Source organism: Pleurodeles waltl, chromosome 1_2 (assembly GCF_031143425.1).
Source record: "Pleurodeles waltl isolate 20211129_DDA chromosome 1_2, aPleWal1.hap1.20221129, whole genome shotgun sequence".
NCBI lineage: Eukaryota > Metazoa > Chordata > Amphibia > Caudata > Salamandridae > Pleurodeles > Pleurodeles waltl.
Window position 1 is genome coordinate 1,173,100,338 of NC_090437.1, and position 23,858 is coordinate 1,173,124,195.

Below are 23,858 nucleotides of genomic sequence, written 5' to 3' on the forward strand. Positions count from 1 at the left end.
GCCAGCAGCTCCAAAAGAAAGATGTGGAGCTGGGATTCCGAAGGAGACCTGAACCCTCTGATGTTCACCTCTCCCAGATGATCTCCTCAACCCAGCGGTGGTGCTTTCATCACCTTTGTCAGCTCTGGGTAGGACAGGGAGAGGTGTCTGCCACTATTCAGGTTTCAGTCAAGCATGCCCAAATGAAGATCTTCTGCAGTCTCCTTCATAACCTGAATGAGATCTGACAGGTTTCATTAGTGCAGGGCCCACTGAGACATCGGATCCCACTGCAGAGCCCGCAAATGCCACCCAGCAAAGTGGACAAAGAGGATGCATGAGGCCAACAGGCCAATAAGCCTCACAGCCACTTTTATCAAGATTCAGGGCCAAGGCTAAAGCATTGGGATCACAGCCTGAATGTCCTGGACTTGTTGGGGCTGAGGAAAGGCCCTGCACTGCACACACCATGTCTAATACAGCTCCCGTAAAAGGAAGTCTTTGTGAAGCAGTCAGTTGTGACTTTGGCTCATTCATCAAGAACCCAAAGGATGTCAGGAGGATCATCACTGTATGGAGGTGATGTATGACTGACTGTGATGAGCCTGCCTTTAACAGGCAGTCGTTGAGTTAGGGGGAACTAGTATCCCCAAGCTCCAAAGGTATGCCACAACTACTATCATCCCTTTTATGAACACCCAAGGAGCTGATAAGGCTGAAGGGGAGCATGGCACACTGTAAATGCTCCTGGCCTACTTTGAATCACAGTTAGCATCTGTGGAACTGCAGGTTGGGCACATGAGTGCATGCATCCTGCAGGTCCAAGGCTACCATCCAGTAGTCTGGACCCGCTGCAGACAAACCCTGGCCCAGTGTGTGCATTCTGAATTTATCCTTCCACAAGAGGGCATTTAGAGGAAAGATCTAAAATAGGATGATGTCTTCCATCTTTCTATGGTATGAGGAAATGGCAGGAGTAACAGCTCATTCCCATTTCTGAGACCAGCAGCCCCTTGACGGCACCTTTAGCCAGTAGAGCTCATAGCTCTTGTAGCAAGATGGACAGGTGCTCCCCTGAGGACTGCTGTGATGGGGCAGAAGCTCTGGTACATTAGAAAGAAATGGAAGTGCATAGCCACACTGGATGATCCATCTGTCAGATGAGATTGAGTGCCACCCTGAGAGAAAATGCCAGCTCCTACCTCTCTGCTGATGGATATGTGGTGCAGAGGGCAAACTAAAGTGGCTTGCAGAAGCAGAATGGGAAGGTCAGTGTCTCTGATGGCTTGCACATTATCTGCCTGATCCCCTTACCTGGCCACAAATGAGCTGAGGTGACTGATGCAGGGGTACTGGGGCTGGTGGTACCTATAGGCCAAACCTCTAGAAAAGCCTTGGAAGGACCGAAACTAATGAGGAAACTGTATGCCAGGAAACATAAAGCCCAAAGAGTGTGCTGTGGTCCTACTTTACCTGAAGCGCTTCGGAGTGGAAATACCTTTTTTTCAGCATCCATCAAAAGGCATATCCATGAGGGATGCCTGAGGATATCAGGAAAGGCCTGTGGCCCTCATCCATGCCTGGCGATGAAGCACCACACGAGTAGTGACTGCTTGCCCCAAACAATCAGTAGTGTCTAGGAGCACAGGAAATATGTACTGGCTGTATCCTGGCCCTATTAAATGGTTTGAGCTATGACGGCTCTGAGCTATTTTGGGACAGCAGACAAGATTTTGTTGATCAAGAGGACGTGCATATAACGGCCTATTAAGCAAATGCATTGACTGGCCTCAAGGGTAGGCAGCCTGAAGAGAACATTTATTTTTCCAACATCACCCTACCTGACAGTGAATTCACCTTGCTCGTAGATGCTTAGGCTACCAAACTCTTACAGCTAGGATGCTGTGAAAGAAAGTAGGGTTGCCAGGTGCTGATACGTGGCATCTGGCCACTTGCCTGTTCATTGGGGGCAAAAGTAAGGTTTAGATCAAGTGCCCATAAGGGTATAGGTTAGGCCTTTGTTTAACGGAAGCAAGGGTTTAGGGTGAAGAACTTTTGTAAGCACATTTGTCTTAACCTCAACAGAATTTAGTTGTAGAGCAAGGACCTCTGCAACAAGTCTAATGACTACAGCAAAGGAAGCACTCTATTCTGTTGGCGGCCCAGGGGAGGGAATCAACCTTGTAACAGGGGAAGTATTAAGCCCAATGTCCTTTTGTAGATCCATATATAAACTGTTATCGTGATTTTGCTGAGGTAAACCGTACCTATCATCACCATTGTCATCTCCAAGTGCTGATAGTCTCTGGTCAGAATCAGAATTGAGAAGCTGGTGGAGCAACTGAGTGTGACTCAGTGGTAGAGGGAGAGATTAGTCTGAATCAGAATGAGAAGGGACCGGGTTCACTAGGACAGGGTCAGAGTGAGTGTGACCTCAGGTATGGCTGACATTGATTTGGATCAAGTTTGGATGCTGGAATCTGCAGCACATCCCTGTTTGGCACAGTCAGAACTGGTGTCAATGAAGAAGGAACCAGTGAAGGTCCTGAAGCCAGCATGTAAGAAAGCACTAGAGTCAGTGCAGAACCAATGGTGGACTCCGGGGGCTTAGAAGGTGGTGAAGATGGACTTGCACATGGTAAGCCATTTTGAGGATCTCTGGGGCCTGACAGAGACGCAGACAGAGCTGGAAGAGTCCCAACAATACACACCACAGCCTCCTTAAAATCCTTGACCTGCTGCGGCGTTGCTAATGGCCCAGTAAATTTGGACCCATTAGAATCAACTGTGGGACTGGCTCCTCAACTGGAGAATGAGAACAGGATCAACTGGAACCTTGATGTCATTGAGACCTCTCGTTAGTTAGAAAGTAGAGGGATGAAGTAGAGTTCTGCTTCACCTTCTTGTACTTTAGCTTTCATTTGAACATCGACTTACTGGATAGCCTCGGCCATGAAGAGGATCTGCTGCCAGATAAGCCTCAAAAGCAGGAATGGGATTTGTGTGGCATCTTTTGATAATCAGGGATGTACAGCTTTATTCACAGTCTCAGATCGCCTTCGGGTGCATGAGGCCACATTCATCACTGAACATTGTGTGGGTCTGTCACCGTCATCTGTTTATATCAATCACAGCATAGTTTAAATCCTGTAATCTTAAGTGGGGACATCATTCCTTTGCACACTCAAATTCAGTTTAAAAACGTGGCAAACTAACAAAAAAGGAAGCAGTACCCCAAATTGGGGCTTGAAGGAGCAGAAAGAAGTTAACCGACATCTGCGCACATGGATGGTCTTCATATGCAGCTCCACACCATCATTTCTGGGTCTGAACAAAGCCAATGTGGTGCCACTTTGTGGTGTGCAGGAGCACGCTATGAAAACGTCCTGATCCAGTCTGGTACCTGGGGAATATTCTAAAGGTGAGGAATCTGTTCAGAAGAATCCATCAGACTGTAAAGTTCAGAGCATTAACATATACAATTTGCACTCTTAAGTGCAAGCAGGATTTTTTATTCGACTGAAAAATGACATCCAGGAGATGGGAAAAAGGTAACAAAGGTAAAAAGCTAGTGCTCAGCACTGACCTCTGCAAGGTGTAGAGCAAAAGAAAGGTAACAACTGTTATGTGTACATATGAAATAATTGAAACGTCTTGGCAAGGTTGCTGCCAAAGCAACTGATCTGTTGTTGCCAAATCAACTGTTTGTACATCTAGGGAGTGTAAAAGTTATTTGGCCTGGAATTTGGAATCTGTAATTATTAGAATACTCTGGAAACTCAAGACATGAATGGATTACATTTGAAGAAAACATTGACATTATGTTACTTTACTAGCTCCTTAAATATTGCATTACAGTAAGCTTTGCCTTACCTTGGATGAAATTAAAAGCAATTACTGGCTTCGTAGGACCGTGCTATGCTTAAAGTGTGGACAGATGAACTGCTTGTAATGTGTCATACAATGTGACTAATTATTGTAGTATGTTATCTGTCTTTGATTTCTCTGTTTGTCATTTAGAGACTAAGGCCTGATTCACAAACTGCACATTTGTAATACCTTTGTAGTACAGCAAAATGTACTGTATCAAACACAAACTGTGTGCGGAGAGTCGCTGCACAAATAAGTATAGGTTTTCCTAGTAAATGTGGGAGGGGGACAGAGGAGTGGGTGTGAAAAGGGGCAGAATTACTACTAACTTGGATGCCATTAGGAAGGAGCAAGAAGGGTTTACAGAGGGTCAGGGAGGGTTTTAAGGAGGCATTAGGAAGGAGTAAGAGGGATTTAGAGAGGGTCAGGGAGGGTTTTAAGAAAGGGATGTCACCGGCCCAAGCAAGGGTTAGCCAATTGCATTACTCTGAGGGTAGGGACATATAACTTACGTTTTTGTAGTAAGTTTACACTTGGAGTTTGTGAGTACCTGAAGTAGTAAACGTACTACGAAATGTAAACTTACTCAAAAGTTTAACTTACCTTTGTGAATGAGGCCCTGAGTTTGTGACTACCAAAAGCAGTAAACTTCTCCGAAAGTGTAACCTTACTGAAAAGTGTTGATTACTTTTGTGAATCAGGCCATGTGTCTGTTGTATTTATCACTGCACATTCAATGTCAGATGGACCTGGCACATTTTAGGACAGCCGCTCACACAACTCCAGTCACCATACCTCTCCATAACTGTGTCTGTCATCTGAGGAGTAACATATGTAGGGTGAATAAGATATCATATCCGGACGGTCGATGTTATAGATGGCCTTGTTTTTGGGCAGAGCAGCCAAATCCTTATAGTCAATAATTTGATCTCCAAGCTTTGCCTAAGTAAGAGAAAAAAGAAAACAATGAAAGGCTCTCCCATTCCTACTACCACTTTAGTTTGTCTTGAGAGGGACAGTGATTTTAAAAGCAAAACATTTAAAACATTATGGCTTACATACTGGGTGAGTCACTACTTGGTATGTAAGTACAGCGCCCAGTAAATATTGACCCCGCAGTGTGTGTCATTTAATAGGGGAGATATTCCCTCAGTATTGCCCATGTCTGCTCAGATTGAGCTCAGAATATGGCATTGGTTTATTGCACCCAATAAGAGCTGATTTTTCATGATTACGACTGGTGTTTACTAGTCACATTTCCCCAGGGTTTCCCAGCGAAATCTGAACAGAAACACTTTTAGATTTATGGTGGATTGTAAATCCTATTTACAATTGATTCTAAATTAGCAGAACACTCAAAATAAGAGAAAAGTACAGATGTACTAACCTAATTTTGTGGTCGCAAATGTGACCACAAAATATTTTTTTCTTATGTATGAAATCCGTTTTAGGGGTCAGTAAAGTCAGTAAAACAACTCCTAAAATGGGTTTCCACTCAGTTACAGATTCACAATTTAGTAGACATGTGATGTACGTGTCTCCTCCAAACTAATTGTACCAAAGGTTTGTAACCAGAATTTTGGTTGCTGACCATTGAAAGGTTACACAGTCCCAAATTAGGGTGTTAACACATTCGCAAAAAGAAAAGGGGTTCCCTTTTGACCCCTTCCTCTTTGTCAATTGTGCAAAAGGTTTCAGGAGGAGTAGGTAGTGTTGCAGAGGACTACTGCCAACTCGCACAGAAATGTTTTAAAAAAGAAGTTTTAAAGCAGCCCTGTTCTTTTAAGGGAATCAGGCTGCTCTACAATCAGTTTTTATTAAAAAGCAATCACAGACATGGTGGTCTGCTTAACATTTGCAGGCTATCATCCACGTGATTGCCACCAAATAGAGTGAGCCACACGGCCTGTGACCCACTCCAGTTCAGTATTTTGTGACTAGACCTATTAGTGCGTAGGTCACTTCCCAATATTTAATACTGGTCGCAAAAAGGCTGGTTGCAAATCACTTTTTGCTACCAGTAAATTGATACATCTGGACCAAAATGGTGATGTGTACTGCATGTTTATGTTTCATTCCTCACATTTATGACTCAAAAGAGCACTATCCTTACTCTGGAAGCTACTTCCATGCATACTTTAATGTTACATGTACAAGTACCTTTATTTAATAGTACGAAGCCAGTTTTTCAATTAAGAAACATTGGTTTTGCACTCAGGATTCTGTGCGAGCAAGTCTGCTGTGAGTTAAGAGTGACATTCCAAGAGTGGGGGAAATTTACCCTGCATGTCTGGGCCCCCCCCCCCAAAGATCTATTTACAAGCCACATTTCAACCTCTTTCCACACTGGAAATGAAGGGAGATGTATTCTTTTTCACGGTGGAAAAGGAACACTATTTCTACCCCTTGTTTCTGGGGTGGTAGGGGGAAGAAATTGTCAAAAGAAGATTTGAGGGGAAAAATATGCTGTTTTTGTACCCTCATATTAAGCACTTTAAATGAGATGAGCAAAGGAAAGAAACATAGACAAAAAAGAAAGACAGAAAAAATACAGAAAGAGAGATGAAAGAAAGAGAAAAAGAAAGAAAGAAAGAAAGAAAGAAAGAAAGAAAGAAAGAAAGAAAGAAAGAAAGAAAGAAAGAAAGAAAGAATGAGAGAATGGAAGAATATGTCTATAGAAAAACTCAAAATAAATCCCAGTAAACTGCTTTCTGTTCAGGATGAATAAAAGTGCGCAGGTTATTCAATGAGGGAAGGATGGGTATAAAAAAAGCAAACACCGGGACAGAAGGAAGTTAGCTGATGTTTTACTGGATAAAGCATGAACCCTTCTGTGGTGATTTCTTTTTTTGTTGCTTTTTTGTATAGGTTTTCATTGGCATGTGTACAATAAACGAAAACAATAATGGCGAACTAACATAACATAACAAGATATTGTGCCGAATTACAAGAACAGTCGAAATCCCTCCTCCCTTTCCAAAAGACTCAATCCCTTTTCCTCATGTATATCAAACATCATGCATTGAGTCATATAGGGCATATGAGGGCAGAATACAGGGAGTGCAGAATTATTAGGCAAGTTGTATTTTTGAGGATTAATTTTATTATTGAACAACAACCATGTTCTCAATGAACCCAAACAACTCATTAATATCAAAACTGAATATTTTTGGAAGTAGTTTTTAGTTTGTTTTTAGTTTTAGCTATGTTAGGGGGATATCTGTGTGTGCAGGTGACTATCACTGTGCATAATTATTAGGCAACTTAACAAAAAAAAATATATACCCATTTCAATTATTTATCATAACCAGTGAAACCAATATAACATCTCAACATTCACAAATATACATTTCTGACATTCAAAAACAAAACAAAAACAAATCAGTGACCAATATAGCCACCTATCTTTGCAAGGACACTCAAAAGCCTGCCATCCATGGATTCTGTCAGTGTTTTGATCTGTTCACCATCAACATTGCGTGCAGCAGCAACCACAGCCTCCCAGACACTGTTCAGAGAGGTGTACTGTTTTCCCTCCTTGTAAATCTCACATTTGATGATGGACCACAGGTTCTCAATGGGGTTCAGATCAGGTGAACAAGGAGGCCATGTCATTAGATTTCCTTCTTTTATACCCTTTCTTGCCAGCCACGCTGTGGAGTACTTGGACGCGTGTGATGGAGCATTGTCCTGCATGAAAATCATGTTTTTCTTGAAGGATGCAGACTTCTTCCTGTACCACTGCTTGAAGAAGGTGACTTCCAGGAACTGGCAGTAGGACTGGGAGTTGAGCTTGACTCCATCCTCAACCCGAAAAGGCCCCACAAGCTCATCTTTGATGATACCAGCCCAAACCAGTACTCCACCTCCACCTTGCTGGCGTCTGAGTCGGACTGGAGCTCTCTGCCCTTTACCAATCCAGCCACGGGCCCATCCATCTGACCCATCAAGACTCACTCTCATTTCATCAGTCCATAAAACCTTAGAAAAATCAGTCTTGAGATATTTCTTGGCCCAGTCTTGACGTTTCAGCTTGTGTGTCTTGTTCAGTGGTGGTCGTCTTTCAGCCTTTCTTACCTTGGCCATGTCTCTGAGTATTGCACACCTTGTGCTTTTGGGCACTCCAGTGATGTTGCAGCTCTGAAATATGGCCAAACTGGTGGCAAGTGGCATCGTGGCAGCTGCACGCTTGACTTTTCTCAGTTCATGGGCAGTTATTTTGCGCCTTGGTTTTTCCACACGCTTCTTGCGACCCTGTTGACTATTTTGAATGAAACGCTTGATTGTTCGATGATCACGCTTCAGAAGCTTTGCAATTTTAAGAGTGCTGCATCCCTCTGCAAGATATCTCACTATTTTTGACTTTTCTGAGCCTGTCAAGTCCTTCTTTTGACCCATTTTGCCAAAGGAAAGGAAGTTGCCTAATAATTATGCACACCTGATATAGGGTGTTGATGTCATTAGACCACACCCCTTCCCTTTACAGAGATGCACATCACCTAATATGCTTAATTGGTAGTAGGCTTTCGAGTCTATACAGCTTGGAGTAAGACAACATGCATAAAGAGGATGATGTGGTCAAAATACTCATTTGCCTAATAATTCTGCACTCCCTGTAAAGGTACATTCTCCATAGCATTTGTAACATTTTAAGCTTTTACTGGCTCCCCCTGCAGTTGATCATCTTGTGTTCCCTTATCCTATTTCTAAATCTGATATCAGGGTGGTAGAGTATCTGGGGGAGGGGTCCAACAGTTTGAAGAGCATCGCTGCCCAAGACTGCAAGTAATCTGCAAGTTTGTTGTCCATGTGTGTTTTGTGCATGTGACATTCCTTTGCTTTTACCCATCCAGCCATATCTCTCAGCCAATCCGCAATGGTTGGAACTACAGGGGGCAATTCTGCGTTTGGCCAGTATGATCAGCAAGTGGAACTTCCTACTCATTTTTTTTTTCACAGGGATCCGACCTAACAGACATTGGCCCTCATTATGACATTGGCGGTAAATCCCATTTGCCACCATGGTGACGGCCGCCAACGTAACATCGTGGAGGCGAACATCCGTCCCCCATATTATGACACACACCAAACTGATAGAAACTGCCACAAACACAAATACGCCAGACCAAAGGTATGTGTTAAACTGTCGGTACTAACACCCATACCGTTACGCCAACAAAACAACACCCTCCACATTATGACCCACGAATCACCACAGCGGACATACCGGCGCAGTCATAATGGCCACCCAAATACAAAACAACACAACATTGGCCAATACGAAAAACACACACCTGACACTAATACACACACCCACCAACCCACACATCCACATCACCCACAAACTCACCAATACTGCTACAATTTGCCACACCAATACATCACAGTACAGCCCATACACACTACAGCAACCCACACATCCCTCACGCATCACACAGCACACACACCACCCTTTGCACAACACACCCTACACAACACCCATGGCCCCACAAAAGCACCCCTGGTTCACCGATGAGGAGTTGTGGGTCATGGTGAAGGAACTCCTCAGGGTAGAGCCACAGCTGTTTGGTGCACACGTACAGCAGATATCCATTGCCAGGAAGATGGAGCTATGGCAGAGGATCGTCAACAGGATCAACGCCGTGGGACAATATCCACACACAAGGGACGACATCCAAAAGAGGTGGAATGACCTACGGGGAAAGGTGTGTTCTATTGCAGCAAGGCACCAGCTCACCATCAGCAGGACTGGCAGTGGACCCCCACCTCCTCCCCTTTTCCCCTGAGGTGCTTGCCCATTTCCACCATGATGCCCCTGAACAGTAGAGTCTGGATGATGTCAGTAGTCAAGTTGGAGCTTGGACGATGCCCTGTGGCCATGTGGCCCGTTAGTACTTTGGACTGGCCATTGGCCTAATCTGTACATTGACACGTATATAGTTATTTATATATTCATTATGGTGGCTGTTGGCAGAAAATTACAGTGGTTGTACTACAGGTATGTGTCCTTGCATTCCTTGCTCCTGGGTCCTGTAACTGTCAATGTACTGTGCAGCTGGTTGTGTGTGTGTGTGTATGGTGTGTGTTGTGCATGTCTGTGTCACTCTCCTTTTCCTCCCTCCCTTGTGTGCTAGGGAGTTGTACTCACCGTCATCGTATTTGTCAGCGTTGATGCTCCTGGATGGCCATGGCATGGTAGAGCATTGAGAAGACTTGGAGTTCCGGTTCCATGGCGGCCGCGGAGTCCTCTGTGTCCCTGAAGGTGAGTCTTTCCTTTTCTGTAATATGTTTCCACCAAGCTTTTCATGGCATTGCTAACGCCCCGGAAATCCAGGCGGTATGCTATGTCATAATATGGTGGGCGGTACCCTGACTTCCGCCTGGCTGTAGGTGGCTACTGCCGTGGTCAGTGGTGTTAACGACCTGGCAGTTGGTGTGGTACATTGGCTCTCTATGGGAGGTATCACTGCAATGGTCATAATCTTGTGGTAATTACTGCCAGCCTGTTGGCGGTATTACCACCATTTTAACAGTGGCGGTCAGTAAACCACCAATGTCATAATGAGGGCCATTTTCCCACTTCTCTGGGTGTCAACCAACCAGTGGTGGCATTCAGGGATTTGAGCACTCTCCAATACTCTTCTATCCTAGGGCATCCCCTTGTCATGTGTCTACAACAACATCATAAAACATGGCTATTTGAGAAAAATATTCTTCTGTATCAGGCAAATATGTAGGATTCTTTTACAGATTTGTACGAGTATAACGCTATTGCACACCATCACTTTAACTTTTCCACATTATAGTTATTTGCCTTTTGGGGAGGGTCAGTGCCAAGTGTACAAATCTCCTTGCCACTTAATGTTGCTTGGGTCTTAACATGAGTTCCAACAGGCATGCTTAGGATCCATTCACATTTCGTGATCAATTATTTTTTTGCTATTCTCCCGAATATTTGGTCAGTAGTTCCCTAATGTGGGGCAACACAGGAACATATTTAATAGGTCAGCGTCTCCAGAGCAGCAGAGTGGGCATCTATCTGGTGACAACAAAATTATTCCCGGCCTACTGGGTGCCATATATGGGCAAACAGTGTTTTCTACTGCAGAGGTTTAAATCTTGTATTTCCCGATACTGTTTTTTGGATTGTTGAAGCATTTTGCCATTCCCCATCGGCTAAACCTTCCCATATATTCTCTGCCCAGACACACTCTACATGCCACCAGCACCACATCCATCATTTCATTTTGTATGTTACATATCTGTGTTCCTGCCTTTTTACTGTTCCCCAGTCTTATTATAATTTTTGTTAGAAATTGGGTCGCTGGCAGAGGAATGCACCCTGTCAAGTGGGGACCACAATCCTAGTGAGGGTAAGGCAGTTACACAACATAAATTCACCTGTGCTCACCCTCTGGTAGCTTGGCACAGAGCAGGCTGTCTCAAATTAGGAGGCAATTAGTAAAGTATTTGTGCAACACTTAAAACAGTAAACCAGTGAAAACAGCACACAAAAATAATCCATACTGGGTTGGGAAAATAGAGTTTAATTTATTTAACAAAACAATTCCAAAATGACAAAAATCCAATAAATAAAAGTTGAGATATGAATTTTTAAACAATAACTGCAAATATAGTGCCTAAAACCATAATGAACCAACCGGGGCTATATGATCCTGCTAGATAGGATAAAATCTGAAAAGTCAAGCAGCCCGCGATGGAGCATTGGTCAGAAACAGGGACTAACCTTGTCCCGCTGAAATAGTGCATTTTGGTTGGAGAATGCGTTGACTTTGGAGACCTGTTGTGAGGAGCAGAGGAGGTTATGCACAGGCTATGCGTAATTTCTAATCCGCACACTCGGGGATACATCGTCAGTGAACCCTTTGCAATGAAGATGAAGCATCGTCGTCGAACTGCACAGCCGGCAATGCAAAGGCGATGTGTTGGTGCTTAGGGAGATGCGTCAGTTCCAAGCTGTGCAGGCAGTGCTGCGATGTCCTCATTCTCAGTGGCAGTGGCGATGCTTTGGTAAGATATGCAGCAGTTCCGATCGGCATTATGATGGCTGCTGCAAAACCCGATTCTAAGGGTCCAGGACTGGAGTGGCGCCAGTTGGCAGGGTAGGACTCACAGTTGGCAGAGTCTAGCGACTGTAGCAGGGGTGAGTGAAGACTTTGATGTCTCTGAGACTTCAGAACAGTAGGCAAGCCAGCAAGCCCTTGGGGTTACTTTGGTTCTGGGGATGTAGAGATGCAGGTCCAGTCCTTATCACTCGATGGTAAGGAGGGCAGCAGTGCAGGCACAGCAAAGCAAGAGCCCAGCAAAGTCCAGCAGAGTGACAGTCCTTTCGGCAGCACAGCAGTCCTTCTTCCTGGAAGAATGTCCCCAGGTCCAGAAGTGCACTTATTTGGTGGCGTCAGAAGTCCAATTCTTATACCCAATGGTGCCTTTGAAGAGGGGAGACTTCAAAGAGCGATCTTTGAAGAGCACAAAGTCCCTGCCATTCTTGTCCTGGCTCCAGACACACTAAGTTGGGTTATGTAGCCCATCTGAGAGCTCAGGATACAGTCCGTTCAGGTGTGTCAGCTCCTCCCTTCCATCCTGCCCAGGATAGGCCATTAACATGCAAATGGCCACTCAGTCATACTTAAACTCCCTTTGTGTGTGGCTGTCTGGAGGGAATGCACAAGAGCCCAGCTGTCACCCATCCAGACATGTATTCAGAGACAGACAGAAGGCACTTGATGATTTAAGGTAAGAAAAGTCCAACTTTCTAAAAGTGGCATTTTCAGAATTACAATTTAAAATCCAACTTCACTATAAATTGTGATCTTAAATTGTGATTCCAGAGACACCAAACTTGGTGGTCCAATCTCTTCCCAATTGTAAATTGCACTTACAAACTGTAATGAGGCAACCTCAATGTTAACAGAAGGGAGAGATAGGTCTTGCAGTAGTGAAAAATGAATTTAAGAGTTTTTCACTATCTGGACATGTAACATTTAAAAGTACACATCCAACTTTTTAACTACACTGCACCCTGCCCTTGGGGCTATCCAGGGCCTATGTTAGGGGTAACATATGTAATAAAAAGGAAAGTTTGGGCATGGCAGTAAGGTTAACTTGCCAGCTCGGCATGGCAGTTTAGAACAAGACACACAGGCTCTGCAACATCAACCTGAGTCATGCTTAAAGCGTTACTGAAGTGGCTGGAACAATCAGTACTACAGACCCACCAGTAGTATTTGATTTACAGGCTTTGGGCACATGCAGTGGACCTTATTAGGGACGTGTAAATCATTTGATAAGCCAATGGTATTATGTCTTAGAGAAAGAGTGCATGCACTTTTGCAGTGGTCAGCAGTGGTAAAGTGCCCAGAGTCCTAAAGCCATCAAAAACAAAGTCAGCAAACATGAGGTCAGAAGGCAAAAAAGTCAAGGGAGATCACGCCATGGACGCCAGGTCTAACAGTGTTGAACACCAAAAAATGACAATGTGTTTGAAATTTCTGGATTAAGCAATACATGTGTGCTGTCATTCATTCTTAATTAAATCCCACAAAGCTGTAATACTGAGAGGATTTCAGAGTCGCACTTTGGCCCTATCAGACAACTGGTGAAACAGCGTCAAGAACCATAAGGCAAATCTGGGGTAAAGGAGACCATAGAATTTGCACACAGCAACATCCCAGCCTAGCAGTATCTAGTTACCTTTAAGGATCTGGAGAATGTTGAATGCTTTTACTAAGATTCAAGCAAGGAGTTAATTACGTTTCGCCATTAGAGGCATCACCTATCTACGCCAGTTATACATTCTTGCTATTGATATCCATCTAGCAGTCCATTGGAGTTGGGCCACCAGATTCAAGATTTGATGCACCCAGGTCCCCTTCCTTTGGTTGTAGTTGTAGCTTAGTCAATGAGCATTTATGTCTTTGTCCCCCTTTCATGTCACTGTATTGTTTGTAAGAAGTCTCCAGAGGCATGCTGGAATTAACAAATCAACCCTAAACTCTAACAAGGGTCTACTTATGTAGGAAAATGGTCTCCCACACACCGGCTTGTTGCTTCCCCAGTTCCTCCTTGTCACATCCTGCCTAACATGCCCTCCCCAGAACCATGGTGCTATGGAGGGCTGACATGGTAACCTCTCTTCCGACAACGGGGCTCTAACAGCAACATGAGCTCTACCCCCCACTCTAAATGAGAACATTCTTTAGGCAGTCTGGTTGGCTTCTTGTGACTCCATGTTGACCAACATCTTATTTGAGGAGTTTCCTCCACCTTTAGGTGTCACATGTTATCTTTGTTGTCTGAGCTCATCTTTGCTGTGGCTCTTTAATTCCTATGGTCATGATGCTGATGATATGGCTTGAAGTGTTAGATGTTCTGAGTTAATTGTTTGTTGTCTGTTCTGGGGGCTCATCTTGGTCCCTTTCTTCACGCTTACTTTGAGCTGAGTGGAATCATTTTTAGCTTCTGCTTTCCATCGTGATTGTTGCTACCCCAAGCCACATTTGCCTTCTTGAATATCTGTGGCTTGGGCATGTCTCTTGGCACCTTTTGACTTTTCTCCTCCTGTTTCTATTCTGCACTTAGTTAATCTTGCTTGCTCAATTGTGATCCAGTAAAGGGTTCCAGCTGGGTATTCTTGTCTCCTGGCCAAACATGCAAGTGGCTGAACAATGACCTGTGGTTCTATGTCGCGTATTTTGATTTGCCCTGAGGACCATGTTCAGAGCCTGCTGGTATTTTCTGTTTGCTGTACGCTCCTTTTCAGTGTCTGCATGAACTTTTTGACCATGCCATTTGCTTGTGACCGTAGTGGGGCTGCTTCTTGACGTTGGAAGTCCAGGTGAGTGGTGAAATCAATGAAGGCAAGACCACTAAAGGGAGAGCAGTTGTATGTCTTGACTATTTCTGGAAAACCACATTCAGCAAATATTTGGTCTAGGATCACATTATTACTGTCTTCACACTGGTGGGGACTGATATGTATTTGCCTGATTGTAGTGGGTCAAAGAAGCCAAATGCAACGTTGCAACAGATGCCCTCTGGTAGTGGGGATACTGGAAATGGTAACGACATGGTACCATGGTTGACTACCTGGCATTGACAGCCCAGCATTTGATCTAATCCTAGAAACCATACTTGTTCCTGGAGTGCTGATGTGGTGATGACAATCCTTCAGTGTACTTTGTAAGTGAGATCTTGCTTCCTGGCAAAACACCTGATGTCACTGATGTTCTTGGGAGCAGGTGTGTTATTGAGGGCTTTAAGTTTGTCGGGGTCTGTTCACATCCCTTTGACTGAGAAGTTCATAGAATATCAGTTATGTTTTGTGGAATCCACATTTGGCCATATTCAGAGCTAAGCTGTCTTTTCTTAGTGCATTGCACACTTGCTCTAGGGTATGGTTATGTTATTCTTCTTCTTCTGTCGTCCCAATACTAAGGTATCATCACTATAGTTCATGACATTTATGATGGGGCTGATAACTCTGCAGATTGCTTTCTCGAATATTTTTACAGCCAATAATACCATAAAGATGAGGCATTTCTAGCAAAGTAGACCTTGGTTCATGGTGAACACTGAGCTGTACCAAGAGCCTTCACGGTCCACTTTGGAAAATATCCGCACCTATTATGGAGCTGGAACATATTGGCTAGGTGGGGGTCTCGGATGTCATTTATATGAAATGGCTGTGTTCGACAGCCTCATGTCAATGCAGACTCAGACTTTTCCTTCAGTGTTGTGTTTTGGGATAACTACCATTAGGGTTAATCATGAGGTCGGTCCTTGTGATTTTTCAGTGATGTCTGCCATAATCATATCTTGCAATTCTTCTTCAACTGACTTTTGAAGTGGAACCGTGTTATTCGGTTATCCTGGACCACTGATTTGACATGCTCATTGATGTGCAATTTTCGCAGTAAACTCTCTTATCTTTCCCTGTCTGGTGAAGTGTATCATATATTTGCAAACAGTGAGTGATATGTTCTTCACCACGTAGAAAACAGATACAAGCTTAAATTGCTCTGTTGTCAGTAGGCTGATAAGTCAAACAGCCAGACTCAGTCCATCCAACACATAGGGGGTAATTCTGACCCTGGCGGTCTTGGACCGCCAGGGCAAGAATGACGGAAGCACCACCAACAGGCTGGCGGTGCTTCATTCCCTATTCCGACCGCGGCGGTAAAGCCGCGGTCGCACCGCCGGGGCCGGCGGTGTCCCGCCGATTTTCCCCCGGCGATGATAATCCACCAGGGCAGCGCTGTAAGCAGCGCTGCCCTGGGGATTATGACCCCCTTACCGCCAGCCTGTTTCTGGCGGTTTACACCGCCAGGAAGAGGCTGGCGGTAAGGGGTGTCCTGGGGCCCCTGGGGGCCCCTGCACTGCCCATGCCACTGGCATGGGCAGTGCAGGGGCCCCCTAACAGGGCCCCGGCCTGCTTTTCACTGTCTGCATGGCAGACAGTGAAAAGTGCGACTGGTGCAACTGCACCCGTCGCACGGCCGCAACACCGCCGGCTCCATTAGGAGCCGGCTCCTGTGTTGCGGCCTCATTCCCGCTGGGCCGGCGGGAATGTTGGAATGGGGGCTGTGTTATTGCGGCCGCATGGCGGCTGCTTGGCGGTTCCCGCCTGGCGGGCGGCGGTAGCCGCCTGCCAAGGTTAGAATCACCCCCATAGTGTTGATGGTGTGGTATTTGTAGAAGAGTATTGTTGGAAATTTGAAACAACATGAAAATGGTTCTATGTTCATCCAGGAGTAAACCTGAATGTTCGGTTGCAATAGTAAGGGTTTGGATTTCATCTTGTTGTATTCTGTGAAGCAGATTTAATTTAATGATGCACTGTTGTCCAGTATAAAGCAGGCAGGGAGCTTCACACTGTCAGATTTAGGACATGATTTAGAACTCGGCAGATGGGTTACTCCATCACACTGGTGATGGATATCCCGTCTGCCGTAATCTAATTCCTATTATGTCCAATGGGATTTAGATCTCACTGGACAAGATATCCGTCACTGTTGTGACAGAGTAACCCTTATGTAGAGTTCTAAATCAGGCCCTTAATCATGGATATTGTTTTCTTGCAATGTCATAATGAGCAACCATAAGAAGATATGCATCACTTCCTTGCATATAGGGTGTCTTTGAGCTGCTGGTTGAACTTCTGGATGATGATCTCCTCAATCTTGTCCTGGTGTCCGAGATAGCTTAGGATGACAGGCACTTAAATTTTTCCCCAAGAGCTCTCATGTGTTTCTCTGGCTATTCTTTTGGTTTCTCTGGTGTTCCATGCCACTTTTCTTTACAAACCTTTTTGAAATGGTTGTCTTTGCCACATTTCTGGCACTCTTGTCCCATTGGAGGACACGCACCCTTGTGCAGGTACATATGTCCATAGCAATAGCATTCTGTCTTCTTTTGGGCTGTGTTCTTTGTCCTTGCATTTGTACCGGTCCTTTGACCTAGATTGTTGGCAGTGAATCTTGTATGATCTCTTGTGGTTATGTTTCTGTAGCCAGAAGGTTTGTTCTCACTTTTCAGTCTTCCCTGATTCAATCCTTTTTGCTTAGATTTCTGCTTGATCATTTGTGCAAGTTTCTCAGTAAGGGACGTAGGAGCAATTCGTACTGATAGCCCTCAATGAATCGCATCCGACTGACCTCATTTGAGAACTTGTTGAATTCACAGTATTTGACTAAATTATATAGCCTTGTGTTGAACTCACCCATGGGCTTTTCTTTTTCCTGGGAGATTAGGGTGAACATGTATCGTTTGTAGTCCACGTTCTTTTTTATAGGAATTTGGCATTGAGAGCTTCCCATAATTTTTGATTTGTGGCTAAGTGAGCCGGCATCAGCTCATTAATTATTTTACATACTTCTTTTTTGATAAGATTCTTCATTGTTAACAGGATGTGTTTTTTTGATCTTTTTCTCCAAATGGTTTGATAAAGATGGTGATGTCCTTCAGCCAGCCCAAATATTGTGGCCCAATGTTGCTTCCAGAGGTCAAGATCGGCTAGTTATGGGGTTGGAGATATGAAGCTGAAGCTTTTCCTGGTTTTATCTCCATGGCCATGAAGACATCTGTCATTTTTGTCTTTCTGGTATTTGTTGTCTGCTTTTGTTTCTGTAGCTGTTATGGGTATTGTTCCTCTTCAGTTGTGGTGCTTGGCTTTCCTTTGTCTCATGGGTCCAAATGGCTGCTTCCTTGCCTTGTACTGAGAGTGCCTGGCCTTTAAAGGGTGTCTTCTGTAGTCTGAATGGTCTTGCCTGACATCACAATGGTGTTCCCAAAGATAACCAATAAGGGTGGCTGATTTCAGGCTGACGGCCTGTGTCTTTCAAATGAGGTTGCCTGACTTTGAGATGGTTGTAAGTTTTAATCTGCAATGGGGATTCCTGGCCCATTTTTTGACCCCCCTTTTCTTTGATTGTTGAATCTGATGCACATTGACCCTTGTGTTTCTTCATTACTTGTACAACAGTAGGTGGGTTGATCTTCCTCCTTTGGGTCTGTCGCACTTGCTGTTGCACCCACATTATGGGTCACAGCAGTGTGAGAATGAGACAACTTGTTCATTTTGTCCAGTGGTGCGTCGGCTGTCTTACACTTGACTTTTGTGGGTTGTGCCACCACCACCTTTGTTGCTAGATTTCATGGTGCACTGTTGGGTACAAGGAGTCCCTAGAGATGCCCTGTAATTAACTCTTTATTTCAACTATAAACTCTTACAAGGGACTGTTTATGTAGGGTCTGGTTTCACACACATAGGCTCAAATGCTTCTCCAGTTCTGTGATTCCTCCCTCATCATTTTGTGTCTGGCACTCCTGTACCATGCTTGTCTGGAACACTGACTTGGTCAGCTCTCTTCATGCCATGATACTCTATCAGGGAAATTATATGCTCCATATGAGATCAGCAAGAAAAGTTCACATAGTCTCACCAATATGACCGCAAAGTGATACAGCAGCCAAGGGGAATATAATTTTAGATACTGTTATCCCGTTCATAAACAAGCAAGAGAGCCTCTTTCAGAATGTCAAGGATTCCCAGATTCCCACTAACAAACCTGTTATGTTTCCAGCTCTAGCATCTCAGTTTGTATTTATACTTCCCTGTATTTAAATATAACACATTACCAAGGAAAGGATGAAAATGTGAGTCTTTTCAGTTAGTCTTCTGTTGAATGGTTAACACATCACAGGTTCTGTAAAGAAAAGGCTGGTGCCATAGTCTTTCTCTCTGTCTGTTAGCACTGGAATATGGGTGTCGTGAGGGACCTTTTAAGTACCCGAGGTGGGCAGCCCTGTTTTGGCTTAGTTTTACGGTTTGTGTCTCATTCACATTTTATACAGGTTTTCATTTACAATTAGTGAGACTGCTTTTAGCAATAGATTTACAAATTTTATCAGCTGCTTCATTCTAGGAAGGCAAGCTGTTGATTTTATTAGCCTTTGCACTACATATAATCTGTACTCTTTGCCTAAGGCTGTTACACACGGTGCACAATATGCTAACATGTGTTGCCAGTCCAGGAGCCAGCTTATATAGCTGAGAGACAGCATTACATCATAACTGTGGTCCCAATGTGGCATGAGTTATTATATAAACTAGACACTGACCCAGGGAGGGTAGAAGGCACTCTGGTTATGACCATCCTGGGACACATACTGCAGGGCAAGCAGTTTGACTGGTTCTGATCTTCCACTTCCCTGAGAGGATTGCCTTCTACACAACAGGCCAATTCCTGATACTCTATCCAGGTATGGGGCTGGGGCTGGGGCTGATCCCTTAGAGGCTTACAACCATTGTGCTCTCAGACGTAGACATAGGGTTAGGTAGGAATCTCTAGAAACTCTAGAACAGTGGTTCCCAACCTGTGGTCAGAGGACCCCTGGGGGTCAGCGGAGCCTCCTCAGGGGGTCTGCGACTGCTTAGAAGATTAAATAATATTAACAGAGTAATAAAGTGTATATAAATAAAGTGGCTAAATGCACAACTGAAAATTTCTAAATGTTCAGTAAATGTCAAGGAATTTGAAATTGGAGGCTAAACATTAAATTAGTATCCTCAAATTGATTTGCGGGAGCAGTGCAGGTTCATCAAACAGAATATAATATGGACGATGTGTGGCTTCAATTAATTTAGAAAAGCTTTTTACTGTTTTATTTATATTTGTTTGCAAATTAAATAAAATGTGTTATCATTTGTGTATGTGTTTGATGGAAAGCTTGTTTATGTATTGTTGTGTATTGTTTTGCGGTACAAATTATGGACAATGTTTAGGCCGGGGTCTCCGGCTAGGCTACCAGTTAATGACTCAGTAGTGGGTCCCCAGATTCCAAGAATGGCTCAGTGGTGGTCCCTGGGTTCTAGTAATGATAAAGTGGGGGTCCACAAAAGTCAAAAGGTTGGGAATCACTGCTCTAGAACATCTAGAACCACGCACAACATGGTGGGGTTGTTTATCTTTTTCAATCTGATCATAATGTTGGTTACCTTGCTTTGTTTCATCTGCCTTATTCTCACAGTACATGTTTTTTAAACCAGATGGCGATTGCTTTAATAAATGTATTGAAAACTTATCTTGCATCTTTGCGTCTTGCTTTAGCATGCGTGAGTAACTCAGTAAAAGGGGTACGATCTGTTTCCAAGACTTCATGGGGGAGGTGCAGTGTTATGTTCAGGTTTCAATAATCACCTTTTACCCTAACAGGTTTGAAGGTTTGGGTGAGGCACTGTGAGCTAGTCAGGAGTTAGGACGACAGCAGCCAACAGTCTGAGGTGCACTCAGTCTCCTACACTCTACAGGGCTGCTATCCAACACATGCCGTATTATTACCAAAGTAGCAACTGTATAACATGGGCAGCTTCATGCCATGGAAGAGATGGAAAGTTGTAAAGTGTCTTTCAGTTTACAGCATAAGCGTTGAAGTACCCTATAGATGACCACAACAGTATTAGAGAAGCAGGGAAACATAAACAGGGTTTGAGTAAGGCTGGTCAGGAAAGACTGGTCTCCTTCACAGTTCAGAGCCCCTACAATAGTCAGGATGAGCAAAAAACTAACATTGGACCATCTCGTATGTGGCCCAGGATTGAACTGTTACTGAGACTGGGGATCTTTAAGGATTCTCTGGACTCTGTGCAGGTGGACCAAGTACAGGGTGGCCGTGGCTGCTTCTCTGCCTACTCTTTCCCTTGTAGAGGTCTGGATTGTGAAGGGGAAGAGATAGTGCCAAAGTAGTTGCAGTGTCTTTAGTAGAGTACATAAGTAGGACCAATGCGATCAAGATTTTGATGTTACATACATGACTGATGCATTTTGCTATTTGTAATCAGGCTTATTTATGTAAAAGGTTTCATAAATTGTGGCAATATTTATGCAGGTATCTGTAAACATAATGTTGTAATCACTCATTGGCTCTAAAGAGCCATAAATATTTCAAATGATGAGCTGCTTCATCATCTGCCAAGAGCCAAAGTGTAGTGGGATAGCGCCTAGCTATATAGACTCACATTTGTCATGTCTATATTTTTCAATCTTTAAAACTCTCCGGAGTGCAAACATGTCGCAATTGTAAAGAAGGACCGCAATAACTGAAGGGTGGTTCTGTGTTCTCTTTGAAACAGGATTTACACTGCTCACACAAAGTATTTAAACATATTGATTGTGAAATCCACAGCCTATATATTATTTTATTTATTTATACTTGTTTTATAAAGTGTAAACTTGACATCATTGTGTCCTAGAGTGCTACACAAGCATATATATAGCCACATATACACAAGATTAAAAGTGATAACATTTTTATACAAAAAATCGTGATAGCTTATTATTCATATGCAAGGTGTGACAACTGGTGCAAACAACTTGTTCACTACAGTACTGCTGCAATGCAAACCATTTTTGGGTGGTCACACCCTTTTTCAGATGATTCTGCTGGTTGTCATGAACCTTAACTCTGGGACACTGCTATCCAGTGCCCATTGTATGTTCTATGTTCCCTAAAACATGTCAAAATCTGCTTAAAACCTAATTGGTACATTTAACTTTCTTATAAGGCAATAGTATTTGATGCCGAGGCACATCCAGGGTATGGAAAGTTAAATCCTAGTTTTAGACTACAGCACTTATTGTAACATCCACTACACCAGCAGTGAACTGAAAACATGAATACAGTGTTTCAGCCCTGTGTAGCCTTGCAGCAGCAGCTTGAACCCTTCTGCATGAACCTTTTAAAATAACACTTTTGATAGATAGGAAATTTTTATTTTGAATACCTTGCTGCCCACAGGGTTGAGTCTGTAGCCTGTGACCTAGTAGGAGCCCAGATGGACTGGACTTCTTGTAACCAGGACAAAGGTAGACACCAAGTTAGTTGGCTGACCTCCTGTGTGGTTACAGGGACTGATGGACCTGGCCCTTTTTGCAGGCTCATCTCCAAACTTTTTGCCTCCTTCCTCCTATTTTTTTCTGACCTTTTTTTGTTGGCTTTACCACTCTGGGCACGTTATCACTGCTGACCAGTGCAAAAGTGCAAGTGTTCTCTGTCTAAATGATATTAGTGATTGGCTTATCCATGACTGGCCTATTTGATTTACTAGTAAGCCCTTAGTAAAGTGCACCAGGTGTGCACAGGGCCTGTAAATCAAATGCTTCTAGTGGGCCTGCATCATTGATTGTGCCACCCACCTGAGTAGCCCTGTAAGCATGTCTCAGACCTGCCACTGCAGTGTCTGTGTGTGCAGTTTAAAACTGCCATGTAGACCTGGCAAGTGCCCAAAACTTTCATTTTAGTACATGTAAGACACCCATAAGGTAGGTCTAAGGTAGCCCCATGGGCAGGATGAGGTGTATTTAAAAGTCAGGCCATGTACTGGTGGTGTCTTGCATGTCCTGATAGTGAAATACTGCCAAATTCGGTTTTCACTACTGCAAGACCTATCCCCCTCACAGGTTAACATGGAGATTGCCTTGAAATGTCTCTCAAGTGTAATTTCCCATTAGGAGCAGATAAGAGATATGGAATTGGGGTCTCTGAACTCACAGTTTAAAAATACATCTTTTAGTGAAGTTTGTTTTTATATTGTTAGTTTGAAAATGCCACTTTTAGGTGTAACAGAACTATTGTGTTTCTAAGCACTTTATTGGGATCTAGGCCCTTATTATGACCTTGGTGGTGTTCTGACCACCAGGGCAAAGATGGCGGTTTCACGGCCAAGAGGCTGGCGGTGAAGACCGCCACATTATGAGGGTGGCGGGTTGGCCTCTGCCAACCCGCCACATCCCCAGTCATACTGCCAGGGCGGTCGGACCCGCTGGGCTGGAAATGAGCATCTCCGACCCGGCGGTCCACAGAAGACCTCCGGCAGTATTAGGAGCTGCCTTTCCACCCGGGTTTCTGTGGCGGTAGCACCACCATGAAAACCCTGGAAGAAAGGCTACCAGTGATAGGGAACGTCTTCCGTGTCACTGGCAGATGACACCCCCACCAAGCACAATACCCCTCAAACCCCCACCCACCCCATATGTACAGCACCCTCCTCCCGCTCCCCCACCACCATCCATGTACAACGCCACCCACTACCAACCCCCCACATACACGCACAGACACCCACATGCACTCATACACCAACACTGACATACACGCATTCACTCACATCCATACACGCATTCACCACAACATTCATACTCGCATACACACACGCATACACACATGCATACGCACTTACATTCATACACACATACAACCACGCATACACACATACATGCACACATGCAGACAACACCCACTCACACACACACACAACACCCCCACCCTCCCACCCCCCTCTCCTGTCAGATGATCGACTTACCTGGTCTGGGGAGGAAGTCGTCTGGCAGAGAATGGGAATGGGTGCTTCCACCGCCGGCTGCGCCCCACCATCAGGACACTGCCACGCCGCATTATTGCTCATAATACGGCAGGCAGGCTCCATCTGGCAG

The 23,858-nt window shown here is 44.2% G+C and overlaps 1 protein-coding gene across 9 annotated transcripts in view; it reads right to left on the reverse strand.

Moving 5' to 3' along the window:
- ABLIM2 (actin binding LIM protein family member 2) overlaps positions 1–23,858 on the reverse strand; it is a 714,445-nt gene that overhangs the window by 196,238 nt on the left and 494,349 nt on the right. For all 9 annotated transcript variants that reach the window (XM_069203370.1, XM_069203322.1, XM_069203330.1 and 6 more), the window contains exon 10: positions 4,645–4,791. In XM_069203370.1, coding sequence (XP_069059471.1) covers positions 4,645–4,791 — 147 coding nt within the window. The remainder of the gene's footprint in view (positions 1–4,644; positions 4,792–23,858) is intronic.